This window comes from Haliotis asinina, chromosome 1 (assembly GCF_037392515.1).
Source record: "Haliotis asinina isolate JCU_RB_2024 chromosome 1, JCU_Hal_asi_v2, whole genome shotgun sequence".
In the NCBI taxonomy this organism is placed as follows: Eukaryota; Metazoa; Mollusca; class Gastropoda; order Lepetellida; family Haliotidae; genus Haliotis; species Haliotis asinina.
The window spans coordinates 14,956,606-14,984,274 of record NC_090280.1 but is presented as its reverse complement, the minus strand read 5'-3'; the positions used below and the strand labels follow the sequence as shown (position 1 = coordinate 14,984,274).

Sequence of the window (27,669 nt, the reverse complement as noted above, 5' to 3'; positions counted from 1 at the left end):
TTTTGGGGGGTTTTTTTTATAGTTGCCTCATCTAACAAGTGGTGCAGTATCTATCCATACACACAGAGGGGTATATCAGTGTTGACCACCATAACAACCAGCACAAGCATCGCACAGTCCAGCCACCTCAGAAAATTGTTCCCCTGACGTCACCCTGCAGTTTAGCTAAACAAATAATTATCTATGAGACACTTCATTTCTGAGCAACCACGACAGCTTATATGTACATTTACTGGCAGAATGAGCCACTTGTCTTTGTACTGAATCCTCAAAAGAAATAAGTCATTTTGAGATAAATATATTCCTTGTATTTATTTCTGCAACTGCAAAACAATTACCGTGCATTTCTTATATATACATGATATGTTTGCAAGGATACTAACTTGTTTTGTGTAGTTTATATGGAACAGACAAGACACATCTACATGAAAACTGCATACACCAGTAATACTGACATATGTACAAGCAGTGTGCCACTGGGTAGACTGCCCAGACCACTAGCTGGAGGAGGGTTTCCTGCTAGGCGTGCTGGTGGCATAAGTTCTGGGTTTTCTAACTCCCCAGCTGATGGCAAGATGCTTAGCACGTCCTCCTCGGCCTCTTTTGGGGCGGGAATCTTCGGAAAGAATCTCATTGAAGGCTTCTTTGAGACGTCAGCTTGTGCAGCGAGTGTTGTGAAGACCCTATCATGCTTTCCAGCAACCCACCTTTGTGTGGCTGGGTTTGACAAAGGATCTGTAAAAGGTTGCACTGGTATGAAATCTTATGAAATGTAAGACCAGATCTGCATTTTGGATTTTAATATCACACATTCCTTATGTAAAATATCATTCCTACAGCATTTTGTTCAAAGAATGTCATCAGTGACATTTGCTGATATTCGTGGGTATAAGATTTACAGCTGTTGAAGAGTACGTACAGTCGACAGGTGAGATGACTGTTGTCGTAGCTTCCGTGTCCTCTGAACACATCATGGGACGATCCTGGTAGCATATGTGGGCCTTGCAGGAGATCACGAACTGTACCAAAGAGACGTGAATGAAATAGGTAAGTGAGTATTTGTTATATGTGAACAGTATTAGTAATATAAAAATGTGTGAGAGAGGAAATCCAGACGTAGTGCAGATCTCGTGTCGTCCCCATGTTCAAGCAATCTGTGAGCACTATATGATGCAACTAGATTAAATCAAGTCGAATACTGGATTAGAACTCAGGCTCATCGGTTTCCGGTTCTAAGCAATATTCTTATGGATGCGTAAGTGCATAGTAAACTTCAGGCACTTCGTGGATAGATCAGGGATCGTTTCTAACGTGGACAAGGGTGGCGGGGCGAGGAGGAAACGTCCGTGAAACACCAAATACTATACACCGACACTTAACATTGATTACTGTTAAACAGTTATTCATAATAACGATAACCAGGACGAGCTATACTCGACAGACAATGCCATTCTTCTTCTGTATGAACAACAAAGAGCTGCTATACTTGGTGGGTAGTTCATATACAGAGCACGTGTACTTAGGTCAATCCTTACGAAGGAAACCTGTAGTTGGGGCGGTGTCTTGAATTCCAGCACAATGCGGTCTCCGCGTCTCCTCATGGTAAGCGTATCCTCGCTGGGAATGCTGAGGAACATACATAGATATACATGTAGGTACGAGTGTAACGTGCCTCTATAATGACAACCTTAAAATTCTATTGACACTATCTGTTCCATGCTTGCAACACAGTGACGGCTATAACTGAAGGGCAGTTTTAGGTCAGCGCTGACCTACTTTGACATGTTTAACTTAATTTCAGATCAATGGTGACTCACAATGACAACGGTCTTATTATGATAAGCGTGTACATCTGTGGTGGATACGACTAACAATAGTAGTCTTGTATTTATGGTTCCGCGATTTTCAATATTGACAATGATAGACTTATTGGAACAATGACAGATGCCAAGAGGACCTACATTATCAGGACACATATCCACAAGGACCTCACAAGGCAATTATAGATCACGAATAGGCTATGGGCACAAGCACAAAGGATATAGTTTCAGGATATTCAAAGATTTGCAACTGCCCTACTTCGACAGCCTACTGGCACGTACCCGTTTCTTAGAAGCTCAACAGATAGTTTGTCATCGTTCCAAGGGTGCATCCGGCATGTTGTAATATGAATATTCTGGTGCAACTCCGACATACTTGGTTCTGTTTCCAAGGTCATGTAGACCGTCTGATTCCGATAAAGGTTGGGACGGGGTCCGAGGTCTGAGATCAGGTCAGCTGTTTTCCAAAGTGCCAAGTGCATCACTGGTTTGGTCAGAGGTGATAAGTGCTCAACACGTGTACCTGCTGTTTTGGTGTGTGCTGGTGTGGGGGTCAGATCAGGAAATAGTAGCGATGGTGGGGCTTCCGTCTGGCTTCTGTAAAGACTGCTCTTTTCTTCACTTGGATGCTTACTCTTCTTTCGGACAGCTGGGACTCCGTGACGTATCGGATCTTGAGGGGCATCAGTGATAAATTCATGAGACAAGTTAAACATTTTATTAAGTGTCAGTAAAATGAGGATGTGACCAGATACGGCTTACTTATGTCATTGATTCCCATTATTTATAGATTGCATAAACTTTTGAATGTAGACAAATCATTTCAAACAGTAGTCTGTATTCAAACAGCTTGAAAAGAGATTTGTTGATAAATTGAATGACGGATGTTTGTCTGAAGTGAATATAAAGATATCAGAAGGTAATATGAAACATTATTTGTCTCTAACAGACCACAAACTAAAGAATCAAAACGTTCATCCCCACATGGCTAGATCGTATCACACCCACCTCCACCCGACCTCCGTCATCACACTCGTACCTGCAGCTTAACCGCCAAGACACTAAGGAGCGGTCACAGCTTGCGGCCATGAACGTAGTTCTACTGGGCCATGGTGATTAACGTACTAAGCCATAGTATTATCTTAGTGCCATGTTGCCATGTACTATGCTCAACACAAAGGTGCACATTGTCCATTTCGACCTGCATGGGACAACAAGACGTGACAGCACGTAACAGATCGAAGCAAAGCGGCATATCACGGTCCTTTCAGGTTTTGTAACGTTCGCCCACGTTTGGCGTTTTGTCTCGACTGTTTAACCCTTGCTGTCCGTTTGTCACGGTTCTCACGACAAGCAAGGGTGCTGGTGGCCCATTTGTCCCGTCCTATCACGATGCATCTAGGAGTTTGACGGTCTATAGAGCCAGCGAGATACAATGGCTGCTGTTGCTTGAGAGGACTTGTTCTAATACCGTAGGAACAAACGTTTTTCAACGTTCACTGGCCTTAATGTTTCAACCGTAGAAAGTCTGACAGAACGCCCCAGACGTGTCAGAACCCTGATCAAACCGTGAGAAACGTGAGGGAAGTCATCAGAACGCGACAGGTCGGGAGGAAACGTAATTTAGTGGACTTCGGGCCGAGCTGTAGTACACCTATCAGCTTCTGGGACTCAGCAACCCGTTTTCTCAGTGGCCCATCATGGATACTGTGGGAGACCGTGGGAAAACTTGACCTTGGATAACAAAATCGCCAAAATCCCACGGGGCACGATGTTTCAAGGAAACGGGGCTGCCATGGGAGCCCGGAACATAGATTAACCATAGCATTAACACAACAACCATCCTGAACCATCTCTTACACACCTACATGGTAATTACGTTGGGCTCCTGCGTCTGTGTCGAAACTTTGTAGAGAGTTAATATAAGTTTCATATCTCTTCATGTACATGGCGGTCACACTATGTATGCTCAGTAAGCAGGTTTCGAGACGTCGTCACAAATAACAAAAGTGTTTTGTATTATTGCGTCACAGTGAATACGAGAATAGTACAAATTCTGCTCAATATCAAAATGGTGCCAGTGTAATGTTTGTAGTGCAAAACTGCGGCATTCGTGTCTCTCCGATGCAGTTTACAACTGTGAAATGAAATTGGACAGACACAAGGGAAGACATATGTGTATCAACTCACAGTTGTCAACAGAATCAACTGGGTTTATGACTACAGTCGTGGTGAGAATGTCGTCATGGGTCTCCCTCTTCCTGCGGTTGTTATGTTGCTTCAGGCAGGTAGTACTAAGTACCTCCTTGTCACAGGCAATCGCCCTGCAGTAAATTCTTATCTACAACAGATACAAGAATAGCATTGTTAATCATCGCATGGTCATGTTATGTCAGTTAAAGCTATGGCGTTGGGCAAATGTCAAGGAATATTAATTCAGTTCACCAATGTTCACATGCAGAATGTAACAGACAAATTAGCTATGATTTCAAAAAGATTGCACCTAGCCGTACCATTATCAACATGTAATTATCAGGCAACTAGAGGGATCGAGTTGTCAGGGTCACTGGGTATACACATGCCCAGGTGCAGAGATCAATGCTCATGCTCTTGATCACAAGATTGTCTGGTCCAGGGTCGATTATTTATACACAGCGCGGCCATATAGCTTGAACATTGCAAGGACTACAAAGTGTAAGGGACAGCACGTTCTTTAAGAATATTGTGTTCCCTCGATGCCACATTAACGTATAGAGGTTCGTATAGTTGATTATGTGTCCTACTTGTAAATGGTAACAACGTGTAGGCATATTACCTTGTTGATGACCCCGAACTGGAAGACTCTGTATTTGAATCCAAACCTTGTGTCATTTACGCGGTACCCGATCAAAGTCTTCTCTTGAATTGTCCTGGAACAAAAGTGGAGACAATCTGTGGGCAAAGCTGGATCACAGCACTGCACTTCTCTGCGTGTTTAATGGTGCACCCTCGGGAAAATATATAGCGCCATTTGTTTTACAAGTATTTGTTTCAAAATTTAAAATCGATCCGGTTCGTCGTTTCTAAATACAAGCATGGGTGGCTGAGGAATAATTCTACCCCCAAGTCATCACGAATCTAGAAGTGCACAAACATTTGTTCCACAACATTGTGACGTATCTATACAGTGGCCCTGCGATTTTCACAGGTATAACACGTGACTCTGCCACACCGCTTGTAAATACTATGATGTCACTACATAATCAATGATAAACGCGCGCTTGTTTTTCCGGCACAGACCTGCATAATCGAGCACTCCCAGGTAACTCCAGTTACCCCTATGTTCACACTAGCTACCTCCACCACACACAAGCACACACCAACACGCCCTAGATCACACCAGCTCAAACCACTTTACACCAGTTCACACCAGCTTACACCAGCTAACTCCGGCTAGCTCCAAATCACACTAGCACAGACCAACAAACTCCAGCAAACTCCAGCTCACACCATCAAACACCAGCACACAACAGCTTACGCCAGCTCACACCAGCATACACAAGCAGACAACAGCACGCCGCAGCTTACACTAGATAACTCCAGCATACGCCAACATACAACTTACACACTAAGGTACACTCAAGCATACACGCACTTTAGTCCAGCACTTTCCTGCACAATCCACAAAGCGCCTATACATACAAGCACACTCAAGCACAGAAGAGCACATACCAACAAACATAAGTTCGTAGCATCATACTCCAATACTCTCCGCAACACACCCGGAACCATACCTGTACCGTGCTAATGCACAAACCACCACAAGTCAGTACAAACTGTCGTACATCAATCCAAAATACTGCTGTTCACTCTAGCACATTCAGCTCCAGCAAAATCTAAAATCCCAACTGAATACCTTCAAATGTATAATTATGTTCTAATAACGAATAGAAGACGTACCCGTTCTTGATTAGATCAACTTGCTGCCCATGGGGAGTGATAGGTTCTGGAACAACCCAGCAGTCTGGCACCACCACTTTTAGATCGCGGTTCTCAGTGATGAGGTCCACAGTGACGTTCAAGAAGTCGTTAACGTGGAGGCTAACTGTACTGCTTTTGCGCTCGGGGAAATGGTCTGATTTCCACAAGTACATCTTGAAACGAAACTCCCCCTTGCCAACAACGCTAATTGCTTGAGTGACAATTTCAACGCCAAAGTTAACGTCTCGTTCTCTTTCGAAGGCGCACATGGCATCCACGACATACGCTCCTCTCCGTGTTATACCATCGCTGTCACTCACTGGACTGTGAATCAGCTTGGTCTCATAGAACAGATGAGTCTCATTTCCCTGAAAGTAAATACAACTTTCGGTAGACTGTACAAAATTATTTTGGCCTTTGTTTACTTTCCTCGTTTTGGGACAATAAGCGTTATTCAGCAAAGAATGTCTTTTAGACATAACTAAGAAGGGAAAGATATAACTCCTTTTCTCAAATCCTTACACTGACTCCATCTTACATTTCGTGTTGACGTAAAGCTCATCTGCATTGTCTGTAAGTGTCTACACAGTTTGCCACTTTGTCTCACTAAAGTCACTGATCTGACAGAATACACCCCAACCATAACTCTTCGATCCAAGAAACAGCTCCTGTTAAGAGCCCCCTTTTCCGATCTTTCAGACATGCAGTTCTCGTCGAATTCTCTTTATGTCAGTATTAAACTTTCTGAATTTCGCAAGTTCTAAACCTTGGTAGGAAACCTATCTTTTTAACAGCACCTCTCACAAAATCGTCAAACCCACAATGCATGTTCTGGCGTATGTTACCTTCTGATTGTATTGTAGCGCAATGTGTGCACATTCTAAACGTCCAACTTAATATTTATCATTAGGCATAAACTGTATCAGCAAACTAAATTGCCATATGGGAGACTGGATTCGCCTACCGACGTCTTGACACCACATGTATTTAAAGGGATGACAGCCGACACAACGTTATCTCCAGACCCAGGGTCGTTATGGTAAGTGTTGATGGGGCAGCCAGAAGCCATCAATGAGATGTGGATTGGTGTGGGATCCTTCTCTTTCACTCTCATGTGCGTGTCGTTGCACGAGATATCCGGGGCATCAGCTGTGGAAACAATATCTCACTAAAACACACTTTTCTACTTCAAGAGTTGAAGAGAAATACATATATCACCTACAATGACAGTGCGACAGTTAATTTTGTATATCTGGTCGACAGGCATTACACACAAACATGCTCTGTAAGTTTCAGTTTATTCTTCTTATACTCGCTTTCAGACACAGTGCTCAGGGTGATAGGTTACGTATTCTCGTGTTGAAACACACAGTGTTCAAGGTGACAGGTTATATAAACTCACTTCAGGCAGAGTGCTTTGAGTGACTGGGTACATATACTCACATTGAAACTCAGTGTTGAAGGTGACAGGCTGCATATTCTTTTTCACAGTAAGATTATGAAATGACTAAACATTTCAATCATTTCGTGAAATGGCTGTGAGGGTCAACTATTTTGTGTTATTTTGTGCAACAACAATCAGTATAATTTAACAAAATGACTGACCCTCTTAGTCATTTCATGAAATGACTGATTTCACAATCTGACTGTAACACATATACTCATGTTCAGACACCCAGTGTTCAGGGTGACAGGGTGCATATACTCACGTTGAGACACATAGTGTCCAAGGTCACAGGAGTTAATATACTCACGTTCAGACACACAGTGTTCAGGGTGACAGGGGTTGTCTTCAAGACACGTCATGTACACGGCGTCAGTGCAGCCATCGACGTTGGAGTGCTTGCACTCAGTCAGTAGGCTCGACTCTCCTCCGTGACAGGACGGTCTGTACATTACTCTAAGCCCTTGCGGTAGCGTTTGGTGTTGTAACATCATGGGAGTGGCATATGTCTCACTGCAAACAGTGTGATAGTTATGCAGCGATAATCGTCAACCAGTGTGATCGTTATGTAGCGATACTAGTCAACCAGTGTGATAGTTATGTAGCGATACTAGTCAGCCAGTGTGATTGTTATGTAGCGATAATCGTCAGCTAGTGTGATAATTATGTAGCGATAATCGTCAACCAGTGTCATATGTATGTGGAAATAATCGTCAACCAGTGTCATATGTATGTAACAATACTCTTCAACCAGTATGACAGTTATGTAGCAATACTCTTCAACCAGTTTGATTGTTAGATAGCGATACTCTTCAACCAGTGTAATAGTTGTGTAGTGATACTAGTCAACCAGTGTGATAGTTGTGTAGTGATACTAGTCAACCAGTGTGATAGTTATTAAGTGATGCTCGTCACACTTTGCTCCATCACAGCAATATCGCGAATCCGACACAATACTGAACGGGTGTATTACGTATATTTGTCACTTCTCATTCAGTACGTCTAGTACACCTTCCTAGAGGGCTTCCTTCCTAAGACAATCATTATATGGATTGGCATCCCACCACATCTACGAGGGACGATCAAAGATGTGTAGAATCACGAAGAGAACGATACAAATCCGCTTATTTTTATGCTTTATTTTTTGACATATCTGTCAAGCTCAAAAACTTTTTTTGCTATGTTCCAGCCTGACAATCCCCATTTCGTTTGAACTCTTATCGCGGTACATTAAAACCCCCCAAAATCTACAATAAATGCATCATAAACAGTACCAGCTTGAATATCTTTACACAACGTTTTTGGAAAACTGAAACGGGGGAGTCCTAAAACAGCCCTCGACTAAATATAAATTGAGCAGTCCAAATCTGGGACTGTTAATAATGACGGAAAGTCACACTATGCTGATGCTTTCTGTGATATACACTGAGGGTATACCATTTTGTCCAAATGAGAGATCAATTTCCATTTTCTGCAGTTTTATACCCCAATGTGATGTGATGGCTAATATATTGTTAAAACCTTCACCCACATACGTGGCAGCCATGAACAGTCATCTCCTCGTGGTGGGTGCTGGGTAAAGCTAGGAGCTGTTCAAAACCCCGTGTGGATCGGGGTCAACTAGGTCCAGAGACCCCCCCCCCCCCCCCAATTTCTGGTCGCAAGGAGAAACCGAATCGGACAACCTACTTCCCGAGGGTTGCGTCCCGTGTTGGTGGAGGACGGTAATCTGGTGGTTGAGAGCAGTAGGAACCTGCAATCGTGGTCCTCATCACTCATCTACGTTTTGGATCTTTGTTGACTGAATGTGCTAAGAGGCAGCAGTCTCTACATTTGCTCTACATTTTGGTCATGGGGCAAGTTCTTGTAACAACTCCCCACTTTGTTCCCGCTGCAATGGAAATCATGAGACTGTACAAATGCCATAAAATGTGCAAACTGTAGTGGTGAGCGTATATCTTACTCTAAGCAATGTCTAGTGCTTGAGAAAGCATCTAGGATTATCAAAATCAAATATAAAAACAACATTTCGTTTTCTGAAACCAAGAAATTGTTTTGTGGACCAGACACAAAGCAACAATTTAACGAAGCCATACTCTGTCGAAGTTTCTACGTCCATCCAAAAAGTGAATGTCAGACAGCAATTAGCTGGATCACCAATCAACAAAAACTTCTCTACTCGCTCTGTGCAGTAACTTCAACAACTGACACACAGAATGATGTGCCATCTACCCCTCAGAGATGGAATTTTACTCAGTACAGCTCTTTTCCGATAGGCTTCACTAAATAGTTGTTGAATGTATTCCGAAATCCTCTATTATTCCTCACATACGTAAACCTTGGTTTACTGCAGACTGCAAACAAGCTAGGAAGGCACGGAAGAAGACTGAGCAATATTTCCGTCGTCATCCAAAGGTCCATAATTTAAATAAATATAACATACTTAATGCAAAAGCTCGGCGTACTTTTAAACAAACCAAACGCCAAACATGTTTCGAACAAAAATTCGCGAACGCCAACGTCAAAGGTATGGAACATGATCCAAATAAAAGGTAAGGGTAGCAAATCAAGCATACACCATCTCAAATCAGGAGATCAATTGCTGACTGATAAATTTGACATCGCAAATAAACTGGGTGAAACACTTGCGAAACATCCTTCTTCAGCTAATTATATTCCTGAATTTCAAAGATACCAAAAACAGCAGGAGAACAAAATTTTCAATTTTCATTCAGATAATGGGCGGATTATAACAAAATCTTTCCTATTCATGATCTTCCTACTTCTCTTGAACAATCCCATAATACTGCTACAGGAACCGATGGTATACATTATCAACTCCTAAAACACTTACCGGAATCTTGTTTAGAGACACTACTAAATATTTTCGATGAAATTTGGACATCTGGTAAATTCCCTTCATCCTGGCGTGATGCCATAGTTATACCTATTCCCAAACCTGGACGTGACCATACCGATCCATCAAATTATAGGCCCATTTCTTTGACTAGCTGTGTTTGCAAGACCATGGAACGCATGGTCAATAACAGATTAATTTGTACCTGGAATCTAATAATATAATCACAAATATCCAATGTGGTTTTGTAAAATTCAGTGTATCGTTGACCATTTAGGTCGACTGGAATCATTTGTTAAGAACGCCTTTATCATCAAGCACTACACAGTGTCGATCTTTTTATGATACCACCACCACTGGAGCCACGGCATCTTAAAAGATTTACATGACTTTGGTTTATGGGTCCGTATGCCTCAGTTTATATCACAGTTTTTAATTGACAGGCAGTTTCAAGTCCGAGTGGGTTCTACCCTATCTGATCATTATCATCAGGATCAGGGTTTCCCACAAGGCAGTATTTTGCCTGTCACTTTATTTAGTATCAACATCAATAGTTTAGCTGAAGTTTTAAATGATTCCGTTGATGCTTCACTTTTGTGGATCATTTTAATATTTCTTGTCGTGGGAAAAATATGCATACTTTTGAACGGCAATTGGAACTGTGTTTATACAAAATAAATAAATCGTGTCTCTAAATTTTCTAAATCAAAAACGTATTGTATACATTTCTGTCGTAAATATAAACCACGTAAAGACCCAGAATTGTTTTTAAATGGCACTCCCATCAAAGTTGTTAAGGAAGCAAAGTTCTTAGGTCTGATCTTCTACTCCCATTTAACTTTTCTTCCGCATATCAAATCCCTAAAAACTAAATGAAGGCGTTATTGAAGGTCATGTTTAATTCAAAGTGGGGAGGTGGTCAAGCCACCCTTCTTCATCTAAATAGATCACTTGTCCGTTCGAAGCTTGATTATGGCTCAATTGTATATGGTGGAGCCTGCAAATGCAACCTAAAACTATTAGATTCTGTCCATCATCAAGGTCAAAGACTTTGTCTTGTCTCCTTTCGATCAGCACCTGTTGACAGCCTGTACGTCGAGGCTAATGAACCATCTCTTGAACAGTGGCGTATAAAATTAGCTTTACAGTATATAACAAAACTATATTCCAAAGAGTCAAACCCTGCATATAACTGTGTTTTCAATCCTCTCTATGAGGATTTACACAATAAGAAATCTCTCTAGTTCTGCCTCTTGGTTTAAGAATAAAATCACTTATGTTTGCTGCCGGTATTGAGCGGGATAATATAGCTCCTTCCCGTGTTTCTTCTCCTCCTTGGCAACTGGTTAGGCCCCAAGTGGACCTAACATTAACCACATGTAAAAAGTCAGAAACTAATGAACTACAATATAAACAAGAATGTCATCAATTATGTACTAGATATAATGCATATAAATATTTATTTACAGACGGGTCCAAGGACGGTGGCGCAGTAGCTTGTGCCACAGTCAATGGATCCAGAACAGTATCTTCTCGATTACTGGATAGCAGTTCTATTTTCGCAGCTCAAGCTAACGCCATATTAACGGCTCTTAAATATGTTCAAAGACACGCTAATCATAAACAGTATATAATCTATTCAGACTCTCATCTTCCCTTCACGCTATTAAAAATATTTCTTGCAAACATTCACTTTCAATTGAAATCATTGCATTGCATACTGATCTTGCTTCTGGCCAACACGACATCATCTTTTGTTGGTTACTCAGCCACCTAGGCATTTCTGGGAACACAATGGTCGATCTTGCTGCCAAGGCACCACTCAACAAATCTTTGACACCACTGACGATAAAGCTGCCATTAGATCTTACATCCATGATCTGATGAAGAAGAAGAGGGACACCCACGTGGGCATTAATACATTACATGCAATAAGACCTTATATTGGTTATACCTACTTGGTTTGTCAGCCTAGATTTGAAGAGGTCATCATGCAGCGATGTCGTATTGGCCATACGAGATACACTCATGAATACCCATTGAAAGGTGAGGATCCTCCGTTCTGCATCCCTTGTGATGAAATAATCACGGTCTAGCATGCCTTGCTTGACTCTGTCGAATATTCCATCACAAGGCATAAATATTTCAAATCACAAACTATAAAGTAACACAAGTACTCGTTTAATTCTTGCATTTTAAAAGAATTAGATTAGATAACTGACTTGTAAATAGATACTCGTTTAATTCTTGCATTTTAAAAGAATTAGATTAGATAACTGACTTGTAAATAGATAAATATTTTATGATTAGAGGTTTAAATTGATAACTAAGATTGTTAGTGGCTGTATCCTCAAGGGGGTTAAAGTACTGTAAAATTGTTCTCCTGAGACGGTACGTAAGTCCACAAACATTCAAAGTAACTTCAAACTCTCCACTAATTTAATCGTAGTATATATGTCCTTTTAAATGTATGGCTAGATGTGCCTAAATTGCTAACGACTGAGGGGATGGTGTAAATCCAGCTAGGGTCCAAGCCGGTAACAAAAGTACTGTATGTCCCCATGGTCCCTAGTGTGGTGATCTACCTTCAGTTGTTGGCAATATATAGCCCATTTTTATATGGTATTGTCCTCTATAGTTAAACTGTTTTAGATTTAATTACTAGTCTTAAGTGTGTTACGGTTAAGAATTTACCGTGACACACGATGTAAGAAATCCCCTTGTGAACCAGCAAAACAGAACAAAGACAAGTCATAAACGTTCAAATTATGTACTATTATGCAGCGAGAGCAAGGTATACAGAGGGACAAGTCAATTTCACAATGCTGGTTACAAATACAATTCAAGAGAGACAAAATCTAAGTCCGTGGGTCAGATGATACATTTAGTAGCAAACTCATCAAAGTCTTGGTGTGAGAGAGAACAGCTATGCAGAATGTAAACACAGCGATCAGTGTGACCGCAGATAATGTAGATTCAGGCTTTGACGGATGCAGATGATATAAACTCCAGAAATGTCTGTGTCGCAACACGGCAACTAGCCTATTTATATATATTTAGCCATTTCCCGAAAGTTCGGGCACAAACGAACATTGTCAACACTGTAGAATGCCCTAGAATAAGTCTCCCGGAACTAAACACATCGAAAACTAGGAGCAGATCAATTCCGGAAATACTGAATCCTTAAAGTGTTGACCATCTATTAAAACGAAATGTGACCCATCATATTTAATATTCAAAACACTAAATGTTGTGACCCAATAACAATTATTACTGAAGTAATAACAAAAATATACAGAAAATACATACTTGTAACAAGTGGATATCTGTGATATATACTAGTGGTTTAACTGTTCTTCGTCAACAGGGTTTTAGTTTTTTATATTCATTCATTCTACAATGTCATTATTACTTGTTCTTGTCACGATATGGCTGCAATATTGCCGATGTGACGATAAATATTAACTCACTCACACCCACATATGTGAAATTTTAGATATGACTTTGGTAAAGATTCCTTCAGAATAAAACAGTGGACATCGAGAATACAGTTAGTCTACGTACTTTTTCCTCTACCCTTGTATGTCTGTGTTCCAGGCTCATGACTGAACACATCTACGCCATGTGCTTACATAAACTCTCCTTTCTTTTTATCTTATATGAGAAGCGGAAAACTATGTTGTGAGCGTACTCGCGTTAATGAAGGAAAACACCGCAAAAAGACCGGCATTGAAAACGCAAGAACATTTTATTCCTACAGGCGAAGAGAGAGCGTGTGTCTAACGAACAGAGGGATATGTCGAACTGCGATTTTCGTGAATGGCATGAGGAGACACAAAGCTTATTTGAAACACACGGTCATCCAATACGAGTTGAGCACGGTTCATCCCCGTAATAACTATCATTACAAGGGTACGGCGAGGGAGACAGTGTCCTCCAGGATGGCAATACTTACTTGAAACACAGCATCCTGCACACGACTCTTGCTGCCGCCACATCAAAGTTGTCAGAGCAGACTAGCCCCCACGAACCATTGGCGGGGTCCTTCACCTCCAGAATCCCGATACCAGCCGGTCCGCCATCGTTAAACAGACGTACGTTCTGGTCTGGGACTGTGAAAATAACAAGTCCAAAGTAAATTACCCATCAGAGACTGAGTAATGTTCCAGCTATATCACGATGGTTTATTAATAGTTGAGCTAAGCAAAACAATCCGAGATTTTTGTTTTATCAAAAGCATTGACCAAAAGAGTTGGGCTGCAATTTTTCAGGCGCTTCATTGTGGGTTCTTAGAATCGGACGTACCATGTGGCCAAATATAGCAAGGTGGATACAATGAACATGCATTGTTCTGTCTGAAGTAGCATGGGTGACCCAGTCGTCAATTAGTTGTGTAGAGTTGCGCCCCTTTGCGCACCGGAAAAGTATGACTGTGTGTTTAAGTCCGGGTTCACTCCGATTACATTATCTCAGCTTACCAGCAATAGTTTTGTGCTTTCAGGTTTAATCCAAGTGACACACTGGTCTACCCTACATTTGCTCAAAAGCGCTCTCTGAGTCCACTATATGCATGTGCAGAGGTGAATAGGTGCGTCTTGAGACGACTTTTAAAATTATATGGCTCTAAGGATGGATGGTAAATTGTTCCAGAGGAAGGGTCCTGCTCTAGAGAACGAACCGTCACCATATGACTTAGTTCTAGTTTGTGGTATTCAAGGAGAGACTGGTCTCTTGAGCTTATTCGTGAGACCAGTCTAAAGACCATTTTATACTTATTCACTCACAGCGGTGTTAAACTCATTGCACCCACTCATTTACTCAGAGCAATGTTAAACTCAATGCACCCACTCATTCACCCAAAGCGATGTTAAACTCAAATCGTCCACCCGTTCTCTCGAGGCGATGTTAACCTTAACACAACACCCACTCATTCACCTAAAGCAATGTTAAACTCAAATTGTCCACCTGTTCTCTCAAAGCGATGTTAAACACAACACACCCACTCATTCACTTAAAGCGATGTTAAACTCAAATCGTCCACCCGTTCTCTCGAAACGAAGTTAAACTCAACGCGCTCACTCATTCACTTAAAGCGTTGTTAAACTCCAATCACCCACTCATTCCCCGAAGCGGTCTTAAACTCAATGCACCCACTCATTCTCTCAATGCGATGTTAAACTCAACACACCCACTCATTCACTTAAAGCGTTGTTAAACTCAAATCGTCCACCCGTTCTCTCGAAACGATGTTAAACTCAACGCGCTCACTCATTCACTTAAAGCATTGTTAAACTCCAATCACCCACTCATTCCCCAAAGCGGTGTTAAACTCAATGCACCCACTCATTCTCTCAATGCGATGTTAAACTCAACACACCCAGTCATTCACTCAAAGCCATGTTAAACTCAACGCACCCACTCATTCACGTAAAGCGTTGTTAAACTCCAATCACCCACGCATTCCCCGAAGCGGTCTTAAACTCAATGCACCCACTCATTCTCTCAATGTGATGTTAAACTCAATGCACCCACTCATTCTGTCAAAGCGATGTTAAACTCAACACACCCAGTCATTCACTCACGTCCGTGTTAAACTCAACGCACCCACTCATTCACTTACAGCGTTGTTAAACTCCAATCACCCACTCATTCCCCGAAGCGGTCTTAAACTCAATGCACCCACTCATTCTCTCAATGCGATGTTAAACTCAACACACCCACTCATTCACTTAAAGCGTTGTTAAACTCCAATCACCCACTCATTCCCCAAAGCGGTGTTAAACGCAATGCACCCACTCATTCTCTCAATGCGATGTTAAACTCAACACACCCACTCATTCTGTCAAAGCGATGTTAAACTCAACACACCCAGTCATTCACTGAAAGCCATGTTAAACTCAACACACCCACTCATTCCCTCAAAGCGGTGTTAAAGTCAATGCACCCACTCGTTCACTCATAACGGCGTTAAACACAAGTCCCTCCCTGTGTCACCACAAATGTATCTCTACTTACCTGGACAAAGCGACTGGACAGACACCACACCTGGAACAAACGAAAGGAATATTTTTTCTCTTTTCTCTTTTCTCTCTCTTGCGTACTGGACCAGTGAAGATCCATCTTAGGATAGGTCTCCAGCAATGCATGCTTGTCACAATGGGCGACTATGCTTAAACGGTACACACGTCATCGGTTTCCAGTTGCGCATATCGAAGCTTCATGTTGTTTGTCATTGCCTTGTCTCATCCAGACTTGATTATTTACTCACCGACACCATATAGCTGGAATATGATCTGCGGCCTAAAACTAAACTCACTCTCTCTTGCGCATTGTTTGCCTAACTAACCATGCAATCGTCTCTGGTAATACGAAAAGAATTTTGGCAACTCAGATGTGGAATAATATTCCTCAGTATTTCTGGCGACAAAATGAGGCAGTGTCCGAACACGATAGTAATGCCAGCGACGGCGTTACCAGTAAATGAGTATAGTTTTACGGTGCGTTCAGCTGTATTCCTTCAATGCCACGACGGAGAACACTAGACATGAGCTTCACAACTGATGGGCCCCAAATATGGAAGACAGAGACGTGTCCTGTCACAACGTGATATCTAGTGGTTTGTCCCTAGGTTTTCCAATCAGTTTCGATTTATATGCACTATATATCAAATAGAGAAAGGGAGTTCTTCACTTCCTGGTTGCCGGTTTGACAAAGTGACATTATTTACAGTACGAACACCGTGTGTTAATATCAGCCAACGTAATATGAGCTTTCCACCCCGACAACGTGGACAGACTACGATATGAAAGAGTCAGTATTGAAATTTATCGGCTAGTTTTCTTGTCACCAACTGTTGCAGAAAAGACATTAGTGAGTGAGTGAGTGACTGACAACCCAAGTAGGTATAACCAACAGAAGGTTTTATTGCATGTAATTTATTTATGCCCACCTGGGTGTCCCAATTCTTCTGCATCAGATCACGGATATACGATCTAATGGTGGCTTTATAATCAGTGTAAGGAATAAGAAGTGGTGTCACAGATTTGTTGAGTGCTGCCTTGGCAGCAAGATCGGCCATTGTGTTACCAGAAATGTCAACGTGGCTGGGTAACCAACAAAAGACGATGTCGTATTGGCCAGTAGCAAGTTCATTATGCAATTCAATAATTTCAATTAAAAGTGGATGTTTGCAAGAAGTGTTTTTAATTGCCTGAATGCAAGAAAGAGAGTCGGAATAGATTATATACTGGTTATGTTTTGGATGTCCTTGAATATATTTGAGAGCCGTTAATATGGCGTTAGCTTCAGCTGTGAAAATAGAGCTGTTGTCGGGCAATCTAGAAGATATTTTCTGGATCCAATGACAGTGGCACAAGCCACTGCGCCACCGTCCTTGGACCCATCTGTAAATAAGGATTTATAACTGCTATATTTATGTTTTAGTTGATTATATTCTTGTTTGTATTGTAATTCATTAGTGTCTGATTTTTTAAATGTAGTTAATGTTAGGTCAACTTGTGGCCTAACCAACTGCCAAGGAGGAGAAGAAAGAAGACAGGAAGGAGCTATATTATCCAGCTCAATGCCGGCAGCAAAAATAAGTGGTTTCATTCTTAAACCAAGAGGCGGAACAAGAGAAGATTTCTTACTGTGTAAATCCTCATACAGAGGATTGAAGACACAGTTATATGCAGGATTTGACTTATTCGAATGCAGTTTTGTTATATACTGTAAAGCTAATTTTATACGTCGCTGTTCAAGAGATGGTTCATCAGCCTCGACATACAGGCTGTCAACAGGTGAAGTTCGAAAGGAGCCAAGACAGAGTCTTAGACCTTGATGATGGACTGAATCTAATATTTTTAGGTTGCTTTTGCAGGCTCCACCATACACAATGGAGCCGTAGTCAAGTTTCGAGCGAACCAGTGATCGATACAGGTGTAGGAGGGTAGATTGATCCCCTCCCCACTTGGAACTGGAAACAACTTTTAATAGATCTAGTGCCTTCAAGCATTTATTTTTTAGGTATTTAATGTGTGGAAGAAAAGTTAAATGGGAGTCAAAAAGTATACCCAAGAACTTTGCCTCCTTTACAACTTTGATGGGAGTGTCATTTAAAAATATTTCAAGGTCTTTATGTGGTTTGTATTTGCGGCAAAAATGTATACAAATAGTTTTGGATTTAGAAAATTTAAAGCCGTTTTCGAGACACCATTTATCTATTTTATTTAAACATAACTGCAGTTGTCGTTCAATAGTATGCATATGTTTTCCACGACAAGAAATATTAAAATCATCCACAAAGAGTGATCCATCAATTGAATCACTTAAAACCTTTGATAGACTGTTAATTTTAATACTAGAGAGTGTGACAGACAAAATACTGCCTTGTGGGACGCCCTGGTCCTGAGTATAATGATCAGACAGGGTAGAACCCACGCGTACCTGAAATTGTCTGTCAGTTAAAAACTCGGATATAAATTGAGGCAAACGACCCCGTAAACCAAAATCATGTAAATCTTTTAAAATGCCATGCTTCCATGTCGTATCATAAGCTTTTTCTAAGTCGAAAAAGATTGACACTGCATGCTGTTTGTTAAATGATCTATGGTACTGCGGTTTTTACGAAAACCACATTGTATATTTGTGATTAACTTATTTGACTCTAAGTACCAAGTTAGTCGGTTATTGACCATACGTTCCATGGTTTTGCAAACACAGCTAGTCAAGGAAATAGACCTATAATTAGAGGGATCTGTATGGTCACGGCCAGGTTTAGGTATGGGTACAATAATGGCATTACGCCAGGATGGAGGAAATTTACGAGATGTCCAAATATCATCAAAAATATTCAACAGTGTCTCTAAACAGGATTCAGGTAAGTGTTTCAGGAGTTGATAATGAATGTTTTCAGCTCCTGTAGCAGTATCGTGAGATTGTTCAAGAGCAGTATGAAGCTCATGAATAGAAAATATTTCATTATAATCTTCCCCATTATCTGAATGAAAATTGATTTTGTTCTTTTCCTGCTGTTTTTGATATTTTTGAAATTTTGGAACATAATTAGACGAGGAAGAGTGTTGGGCAAGAGTTTCTCCCAGTTTGTTTGCAATATCAGATTTATCTGTTAACAACTGATCCCCAGTTTTGAGATGATGTATGGTTGATTTGGTACCTTTACCTTTTATTCTCTGGATCATGTTCCATACCTTGGACATCGGCGTTCGGGAATTTATTTTCGAAACATATTTTTGCCAAGACTGGCGTTTGTTTTGCTTAAATGTGCGCCTTGCTTTAGCATTTAACACTTTATATTTATTTAAATTATGCACCATTGGGTGGCGGCGGAAATAATGTTCAGCTTTTTTCAGTGCTTTCCTAGCTTGTTTACATTCATTAGTAAACCATGGTTTACGTATGTGTGGATTTAGAGAGGACTTAGGAATACATTCATCGGCTATTTTGTTGAGCTCATCAGAGAATAATTGGACCGAATCAGGAACATCAATAAAACGATCAGGAATTAATTTGTCCTTGCAAAGTAGTTTGAACAAAGGCCAGTTAGCTTTACTGAAGTTCCATCTTGAGGATGGAGGGATATCACCTGGAGCTATTGCCTGAAGAATGGTCGGAAAATGATCACTGCCACACAGATCATTGTGAACTGACCATTCGAATTCATTTAAGAGATCTGCATCAGTGAGTGACAAATCAAGAGAAGAATACCAGGATGTAAGTACGTTTTCGAATTATTGTTGAATAGACATAGTTCATTGTTTGAAAGAAAATCTTCTAATATCCTCCCATTTCTGTTTGTATCAGAACTACCCCAAAGTGGATTATGGCCGTTAAAGTCACCCATAATGATACATGGCTTTGGGAGCTGGTCATAAAGAGCCTGAATATCTGTTTGTTGTAGAGTAAAAGACGGTGATACATAAATTGAGCACAAAGTGAAAACAATATTCAAAGTCAGCCTGACAGCAACAGCTTGAAGTGGTGTATTCAAGGGGACAGGGCTATGTATAACACGCTGCCTCACCAAAATTGAAGAACCCCCTGTAGCTCTAGGTCCTGGAGGAGAAAAATAATTATAAGAATCATATTGCCTTATATCCATAAGGTCAGTGTCTCTAAAATAGGTTTCTTGCAAGCAAAATGCCGATGGTTTGTTCTGTATCAGTAACTGTAAATCATTTAAATTGTTCCTTAGTCCTCTACAATTCCACTGGATGATGTTAGTTGAGCGGCTCATGGAGGTTCAATTGGAGTTCGTGATTTTGAGTGGGGTCTAACTCCACTAACTGGGAGTGACGGATTGACCTCCATCTTTAAAGGTTCAAATTGGTTGTGAACCGTGATAGGGGAAGATTCTGAGGAAGGCACCTCCAAATGCTGGATGGTTCTGGTCCTTTTGGATTGTTTCTTTTCCTTTTTGCCATTTTTTGAAGATTTACTCTGACTCTGTGATCTCTCTTCTGCGATACATTGCGCTGCTGAAGATAAATCTACCGACGGCAGTGATGCTACAGCCTCTGTCTGAGAAGTTGATGTAGATACATCAATCAGAACCTGAGAAGTCTGAGTAGTGTCACTGATTATGACTTGTTGATTGACCCAAGATAAGGATGTTTGACATCATTTTGATATCATAGAAGGTCTGGAAACAAGAGCTCGAGAAGAGACTTCATTTGAGTATAAATTTGACGAAGTGGTAGAAAGGGGTACCAACTTTCTTGCAGAAGAATACGAGATATTGTTAGTGTGTTTGATATGTTGAATTTTTGTCTCGCGTTCATAAAAAGGACAGGATTTAGATGAGGCTAAGTGGTCTCCATCACAGATAGCACACTTAATGCCATTCGTACACTCAGAAAGTTCGTGTGCACTACCATAACGGGAACATACCGAGCTGTTGCGGCAGAACTTGGCCCCATGACCAAATTTTTGACATTTGAAACATCGGAGAGGAGACGGTACATACACCTCCACCCCAATGTTGAAATATCCAGCTTTTACAGATTTTGGAAGGACGGAATGTGAAAACGTGAACAAATACGTATTGAGCTTGATTGTTGTGCCATCGTCTTTCTTTTTGGAAAATCGCTTTATAGCGATGACCCCTTGATTGTGAAGCTCAGTAACAATGTCCTCCTCAGTCATGTCAGAAAGACAATGAGCCCTATCTCTGACAATGCCTCTACATGAATTCAGAGTTCTGTGTACAGAGGCAACAACGAGTGTATTCACAAACTGTTTTAATTTCAACAGATTGTCCGATTGTTGCTTACGCGCACATTCCACCAACAGAGAGCCATTTCGAAGTCGCGTTACATCCTTAACTTCTCCACAGACACCGTGAATGTCCTTGGAAATAGCAAAGGGGTTCAATTTGAGAGGGTTTTCATCAGCAGATGAGATGACAATAAATCTCGGCCACGAGTCAACTAAGTCAGATGAGCCTTCATCAGATGACGAAGATTCAACAAACCGGCGTTTATTCTTCGATGAACCAGAAGGAATGGAGGTAGCCATTATGTAGGAAAAGTGTTCGACAACCCTGCTCCCCACCCACCATGGAGTGTCAACAAGGACGGTGTTACAGCGGAAACCAGTCTGTTCCACCAGGGCTACAGGGATGTTATACTCCAGCCAATAAAAACTTGAAAAGCTGTTGAATCAAACAGAACAAATGCCAGGCTGGTTCGCCCTCGACACATTTCTGAAGAAACACAGAATTCAGAGGTTAATATTGCCAGATTGGCCCATGAGCCACCGCCTTCTGGCATGGGACTCTAGGCAAATTAGTACACATAAAATTGTACATTGAAAGCCAAAAAAGCCAAGATCATATAATCACAGTACTACGTGCAAAAGTATTCACCATGCACAGGGCTTGGCGTGACCAGCCGATTGATTGAATTGGGTCTATTCAACCTCCCGTCTAGGTGAAGTTAGGGCCAAAGTGGCGTGTTGAGCAACAGGAACACGGTTGCAGGCCCCTGTTACCCTCAACCACCAGGATCCCCTCCTCCACCGACACAGGGCCGCAACCCACGGCTAACGGATTGGTGAACCAAATATGCCCCGGGTCCACAACGGGGGGTTGGCGAGCACTTAGCGTTACCCAGCACCCACCACGAGGAGGTGACTCGCCACGGGTGCCAGAAAAGACATTAACAAATCACAAAAGTTTATTTTTCTAAACAGGCGACAACTACCACCAACCGGTAGATAAATATGGTGTAAATATTTCATTCCATCTATGCTGGGTAGTATTGTTCATTATGTTTATGTCTCAGCTATATCAAACAATGGAATTGCTGGCTTACAATTTCAGGTCACATGATTGCCGTCAGTAAACGTGTGACATTCCACTTCTACAAATGTTACCGATAAATGATAGAGAAAAAGGAAACGCGGGTCTGTGTACGGATTTCGTGGACATAAAACATCCACAAGGCTGTACACCAATTTGCACCTTTGTGTGGAGCACCGTTAGACGTCCACGCCTCAGAATCTCCGAGATAAAGTGAAAACTGAAAACTCCGAGATAAAGTGCGTCAGACAGATAACTGCTTAAGAAATGTTTGATCGGGCTTACAATATTTACGGGCTAATTCACTCTTGAAAAACGTATGGCAGGCAGATGGTGGACGCTCTGCACAAAGGAGCTGATGATCACATGAAGTAATGTTCTAATGCCAGTTGATAGACGGCCAGGCTTCGGTTGTGTATTATTATCAAGAATGGTGTTGACATATAGCTTCAGCCAAATATTTCACTTTTTATTCAGCCATAAAGACATTTTTTTTAAAAGAATATTTTGTTGGACAATATCTTGTAACTATTATTTCAAAAGATATGCGTAGATGTTTGATAAAACTGCATTGCAATGTACATGATTTCAATGTTAACTCTTATACACCAAAAAGTATGAAACTGCGTTTCGTAGTTACGTGAGTATGTCCTCTTACAGTAATTTTTGTGGAAAATATTTCACATTAATACAGCCGTAATTAACTCCATGTTTAAATATTTCTTTAACTGGTGAGAATAAGTGATTCGAATAGGCTCTTAAAGAACGAATAAACTCATATGTTGTACCCGTTTAACCATTACATATGAAAGACTTGTGGTTAGTCAATAACGGAACACCAGTCTTAAAATTAAAAGTTGTTAAAAAGCCGTCTGCTTCTCTCTCGCCCGCCAACAAAACCACAGACAGGTTACGTAACTCTGTCGCCAGAGCCCTGCAGTGACGTCAAAGGAGGAACGATTTTCTGTTAGTTGTATCTTTCTTAGAATTGTGTTTCTACTTCGATCAAAACAAAAATTTCTGTTATCATATTTATTGAAGCACCAAGATGTATATTCCCTGTATGGCGCATATACATCATTTACACATACATGTATTGTACTGTTGCCGTCGTAGACCCGTGAAGGTCCCGGGGTAGAATAGGCCTTCAGCAACCCATGCTTGCCATAAAAGGCGACTCAGCTTGTCGTAAGAGGCGACTAACGGGATCGGGTGGTCAGGCTCGCTGACTTGGTTGACACATGTCATCGGTTCCCAATTGCGCAGATCGATGCTCATGTTGTTGATCACTGGATTGTCTGGTCCAGACTCGATTATTTACAGACCGCCGCCATATAGCTGTAATATTGCTGAGTGCGGCGTAAAACTAAACTCACTCACTCACTCACTGTTGCCGTCGTAGCCATCTGTTCGAAATTGATGATGATGATGGTGGTGATGACGATGGAAGTGGGGATGATGATGATGATGATGCGCCTTGTGTGTGGAATCAAACGCAATGTACTCGGCCATTATGCTATATGCACAATAAGCCCGTTTGCGGATTAAACCCCAAAATACTGAAACTATGAAAGCTCAAAATCTAAATCGATTTGCTACTTTGAATCCCCAAACAACCAAAGTTAATTTGGGATTACAAGAAATGAGAAAACAATTGTGAAACATACATACAACGGTAAATATTTCATGTCCAGTACCAACGAATAAATACTGTACTGTGTTGTTGTTTTTGTTTTGTTTTGTTTTTTTGGGTTTTTTTAATTTTTGCCATAATATTAAACAAAATAAAAACTACTAGGAAGAACTGAAACCACGTTTGGGTTTACAGTTAAACATTCTTCAACGTCTATGAGTCAAATGTATCCGATTTAAGCACCAATACCCGTTGCCCTTCTGTGTGAAAAGAAGTGGTTGTCTTATTGTCACAAAACGATAATGCGAAATATATGAACACAATCAGTATTATGTTTTCTGTGAGTACATAGAAGATTTACCTAAGGCTGTTAGGCAGATCGAGACCAACAGGGGCAGGGATGTCCTCTTCATAGCTGGAGAAGTGTGACAACAGACGCAACACTCTGTGGTTGTGACGTGGATTGGTTGTGTGCACTGATGATATAAATGCTGAAGTTATATGCGCAGATTGTATGCGCAGAGTGACATCACTGTTTAGTATAGTCTCCCTCTGTGAGTTAGTGAGTTAAGACCCCGGATGTGAGACACTGTGCATATCAATCTGTATAAAGTATGCAGTCGTTCAGCGTTATCAGCATTAAACCGGTCTGATAACACTTTTTGGTCATGAAACAGTTGAATCTCCATGAGTTACCATTGACTCTCATCCAGTGCTAAATTGTTCAACACCGCTGTATCGAACTTATGCTTCTACCGAAGTAAAACATTCTTTTGTCACCATCTAGCGGTTTATGTCGAACACTGGCGTGAGTGAGATTAGTTTTTCGTCGCACCCAATATTCCAGCTGCATGGCGGTTTGTGAATAATCTGGACCAGATAATCCAACAGCATGAGCCTAAATCTACGTAACTGGGATACGAGAACATGTGGCAACCAGGTCGGAGTGTCTGAACACACGATCCCGATCGAACACTGGATAACACGAAGTATAAACGTCGAACCCTTCGACACAATGTGTTCGACAGTACTTCTCTTGATCTGGCAATCCGCATGTAGCCGCAGGTAAACAATTCAATCAACGCTTTAGTGTTTGTATATTAGTACCTGTACATGCAGTCATGTACAAGATTAACGATGCTCCATCACTCACTCACTCATAATGACGACACTGGACCGACAGGTTCAAAGTGCATATGCATACAATTACAGAAGACAACTTTGTTGCTATGCACCGACACGCCGACAACAGTGTCATGTCAAATAACTAAAAAACGAAAGTACAATAAAGCGATCAACACAGTCAAAACAATATCATTAAAAATAGTTTCTATTATTTCCATGCTTCAGGGCTACATTTCACAAAGCTCTCGTAGCGCTGTCGTTAGACCATTTGACAGTATAAGAGGTGCGACAATCATGTACAATTTTAGCCAACCGCTGGATGTAGACTCCCTGCAGCCTATCACACTGTACATCATTTTGTGAGATATTCGGGAGTTGAGACCATGAGAAAATGACCCTTCTTATCAGAAGTTTACAAACATCTCATCGAAGAACGGGTTACCCAAACTTGTCTATCTTAAGTTTCGTCACCTTTGTTGATACAGGTCTTCATGTCATGTCTTGTCATATCATATCTTTATTATCAGGCTTGAATATTTCTGGGTGCCATGTTAAACAACATGCACACTTCATAAAAAAATGTTCAATATTTTCATCATGAAATAGTCATTCCGATTTTAGTAATTCATGCCATTAGTAAGTACCGTGGTGTGCTGACTAAAGCGTCTATCCAAATAACGGAATATCAGTGGTTAGATCCCTCTCATCTTTGTCACACCAAAAGACCTAAAATATGGTACTTTTTGATACTCTGCCTGGAACTGTTTTAAGGGAACAAGACAATAACTGGCCAGTTCAGAATCAATTAGAGAATCCACTCAAAACCGCGCCATGCATTAGTCGGGACAACTATTACCACCAATCACATCCGTGTACAATGTAGTATACGTGAATTATACGTGAACAGGTTCAAATTCCATTTGACCTGATTTATCTTCCCGGCCTGAGCTCATCATAACGATCATCGGATTGTCTAGTCCACGCTGAAGTATGCTAAACTGCTAGTAGATTTCACGGAACATTGTTGAGCAACACAGTTGTTCAACAACACAGTCAAAACAGGGAAGGTAATTCCATATGGTAAACAAAACTTATTTATTACCATGTATGTCATGTTTATGCGTAGATGCTCAAACTGTAATCAAACCAGCAAACACAAAAGTTCTCGTTGGGAAAATGTTCACTGTATCAAGAAAGTGTATGAACGGACGAATGAATCATAGGAAGACACGATGTAAAAACATTAGTGCAAGAATATGATAAATGGAAAAGTAAGCCTTTATGTTTATGTCTTCTGTTTAAAGATACATCGTCGAAACTTCATTTGCGTTTCTTTTGGTGTTCAGTATATATATAATTGAGTTTGGTCACACCTTCTGTTCAGCCATAGCAACAATACCTTCATGGACTCTACATAAAGTGATATATTCCTGATAATGTCAAATGTCATTAAAACATTGAGACTATCCTTGTCAGAATCATCAAGTCAAAGATTGTCAAAAACAACTGATACGTTGACAGTTTATGTCATTGTTGTTGAGATTCCTTCGTCTCTTCGTCCGCCAGATCCAGGTGTTTCTCTATGACCATCTAGTCCTTCTGGGCCCTGTTCCTGTAGTAGCAGCAGGTCGCCGACACAAGGGACACCAGCCCCAAGCTGTTGGCAAGTCCAACCACTGCTGCTATTGCGTGGAGGACGCGGGGTCCTCAGGGGAAGCAACTGCAACATGAAATATAGTTTTGCAAAGGGAGACAACTTCACCACGAACGACAGTCACATACTGAAACCCGTTTTCAGAAGATATGTGTGTAACATATATATCTATAGGATTATATATTTCCTCTCTGTGTGAAACTGCATGTGATTCATTTTCATTGTAAGCCAAATATTACTTATTGTAGTGAATATTGATTTCCGTTACTATTTGTCCTCCTGCAAATTGTTCATTAATATACGTTGTGTAAACATCAATACCTGTTGGAAAATACAACACGTGTTTAACACGAATTCAACAAGAACATCCGCTCTTGCACTTGTGCCATTTTGCCACGTTTGTAAGCATCACGTATTGTTGTTCAGTACTACATTGATGCCACTAACTATTTCAACCAAAACATACTCTTAGATCAACGTTTTCATATCTGGTAATTGCAGTATAGGTACATCATTCATCTATCAGTCAATCACCACTTAGATTCAAATAATTCGGTAATCTACTAGACAATCGAAACTTACACCTAAGTATGTTGTTTATCTATCAGACAATCACCACTTACACTCAAGTACGTCGTTAATCTACTGGACAATCAAAACCTACACCTAGGTATGTTGTATATCTATCAGGCAATCACCACTTAGACTCAAGTACGTCGTTAATCTATTAGACAATCAAAACTTACACCTAAGTATGTTGTATATCTATCACACAATCACCACTTACACTCAAGTACGTCGTTAATCTACTGGACAATCAAAACCTACACCTAGGTATGTTGTATATCTATCAGACA

At 40.9% G+C, this 27,669-nt stretch overlaps 1 protein-coding gene across 1 annotated transcript; it reads right to left on the bottom strand.

Annotated features, from left to right (window-relative positions):
- Nucleotides 1–285: 285 nt before the first annotated feature.
- LOC137287417 (uncharacterized) lies at nt 286–24,905 on the bottom strand. Its single transcript, XM_067819690.1, has 12 exons — nt 24,395–24,905; nt 16,097–16,126; nt 14,037–14,193; nt 7,535–7,737; nt 6,745–6,929; nt 5,760–6,148; nt 4,636–4,729; nt 4,011–4,161; nt 2,103–2,493; nt 1,536–1,626; nt 920–1,019; nt 286–735 (listed from the first exon to the last, which is right to left on the bottom strand). The coding sequence occupies exons 1-12, from the start codon at nt 24,444–24,446 to the stop codon at nt 422–424; spliced, it is 2,157 nt and encodes a 718-aa protein (XP_067675791.1). The 5' UTR covers nt 24,447–24,905; the 3' UTR covers nt 286–421.
- Nucleotides 24,906–27,669: the final 2,764 nt, after the last annotated feature.

What these genes read in the sequence shown, in the direction of transcription:
- LOC137287417 (XM_067819690.1), bottom strand. Translation starts at nt 24,446, where the DNA reads ATGAAGAGGACATCCCTGCCCCTGTTGGTCTCGATCTGCCTAACAGCC. An exon ending in TGCAGGATGCTGTGTTTCAA is followed by an intron (nt 7,738 to 14,036) that starts GTAAGTATTGCC and finishes CACTGTTTGCAG; the next exon opens with TGAGACATATGCCACTCCCA. An exon ending in AGTCATCTCACCTGTCGACT is followed by an intron (nt 736 to 919) that starts GTACGTACTCTT and finishes AACCTTTTACAG; the next exon opens with ATCCTTTGTCAAACCCAGCC.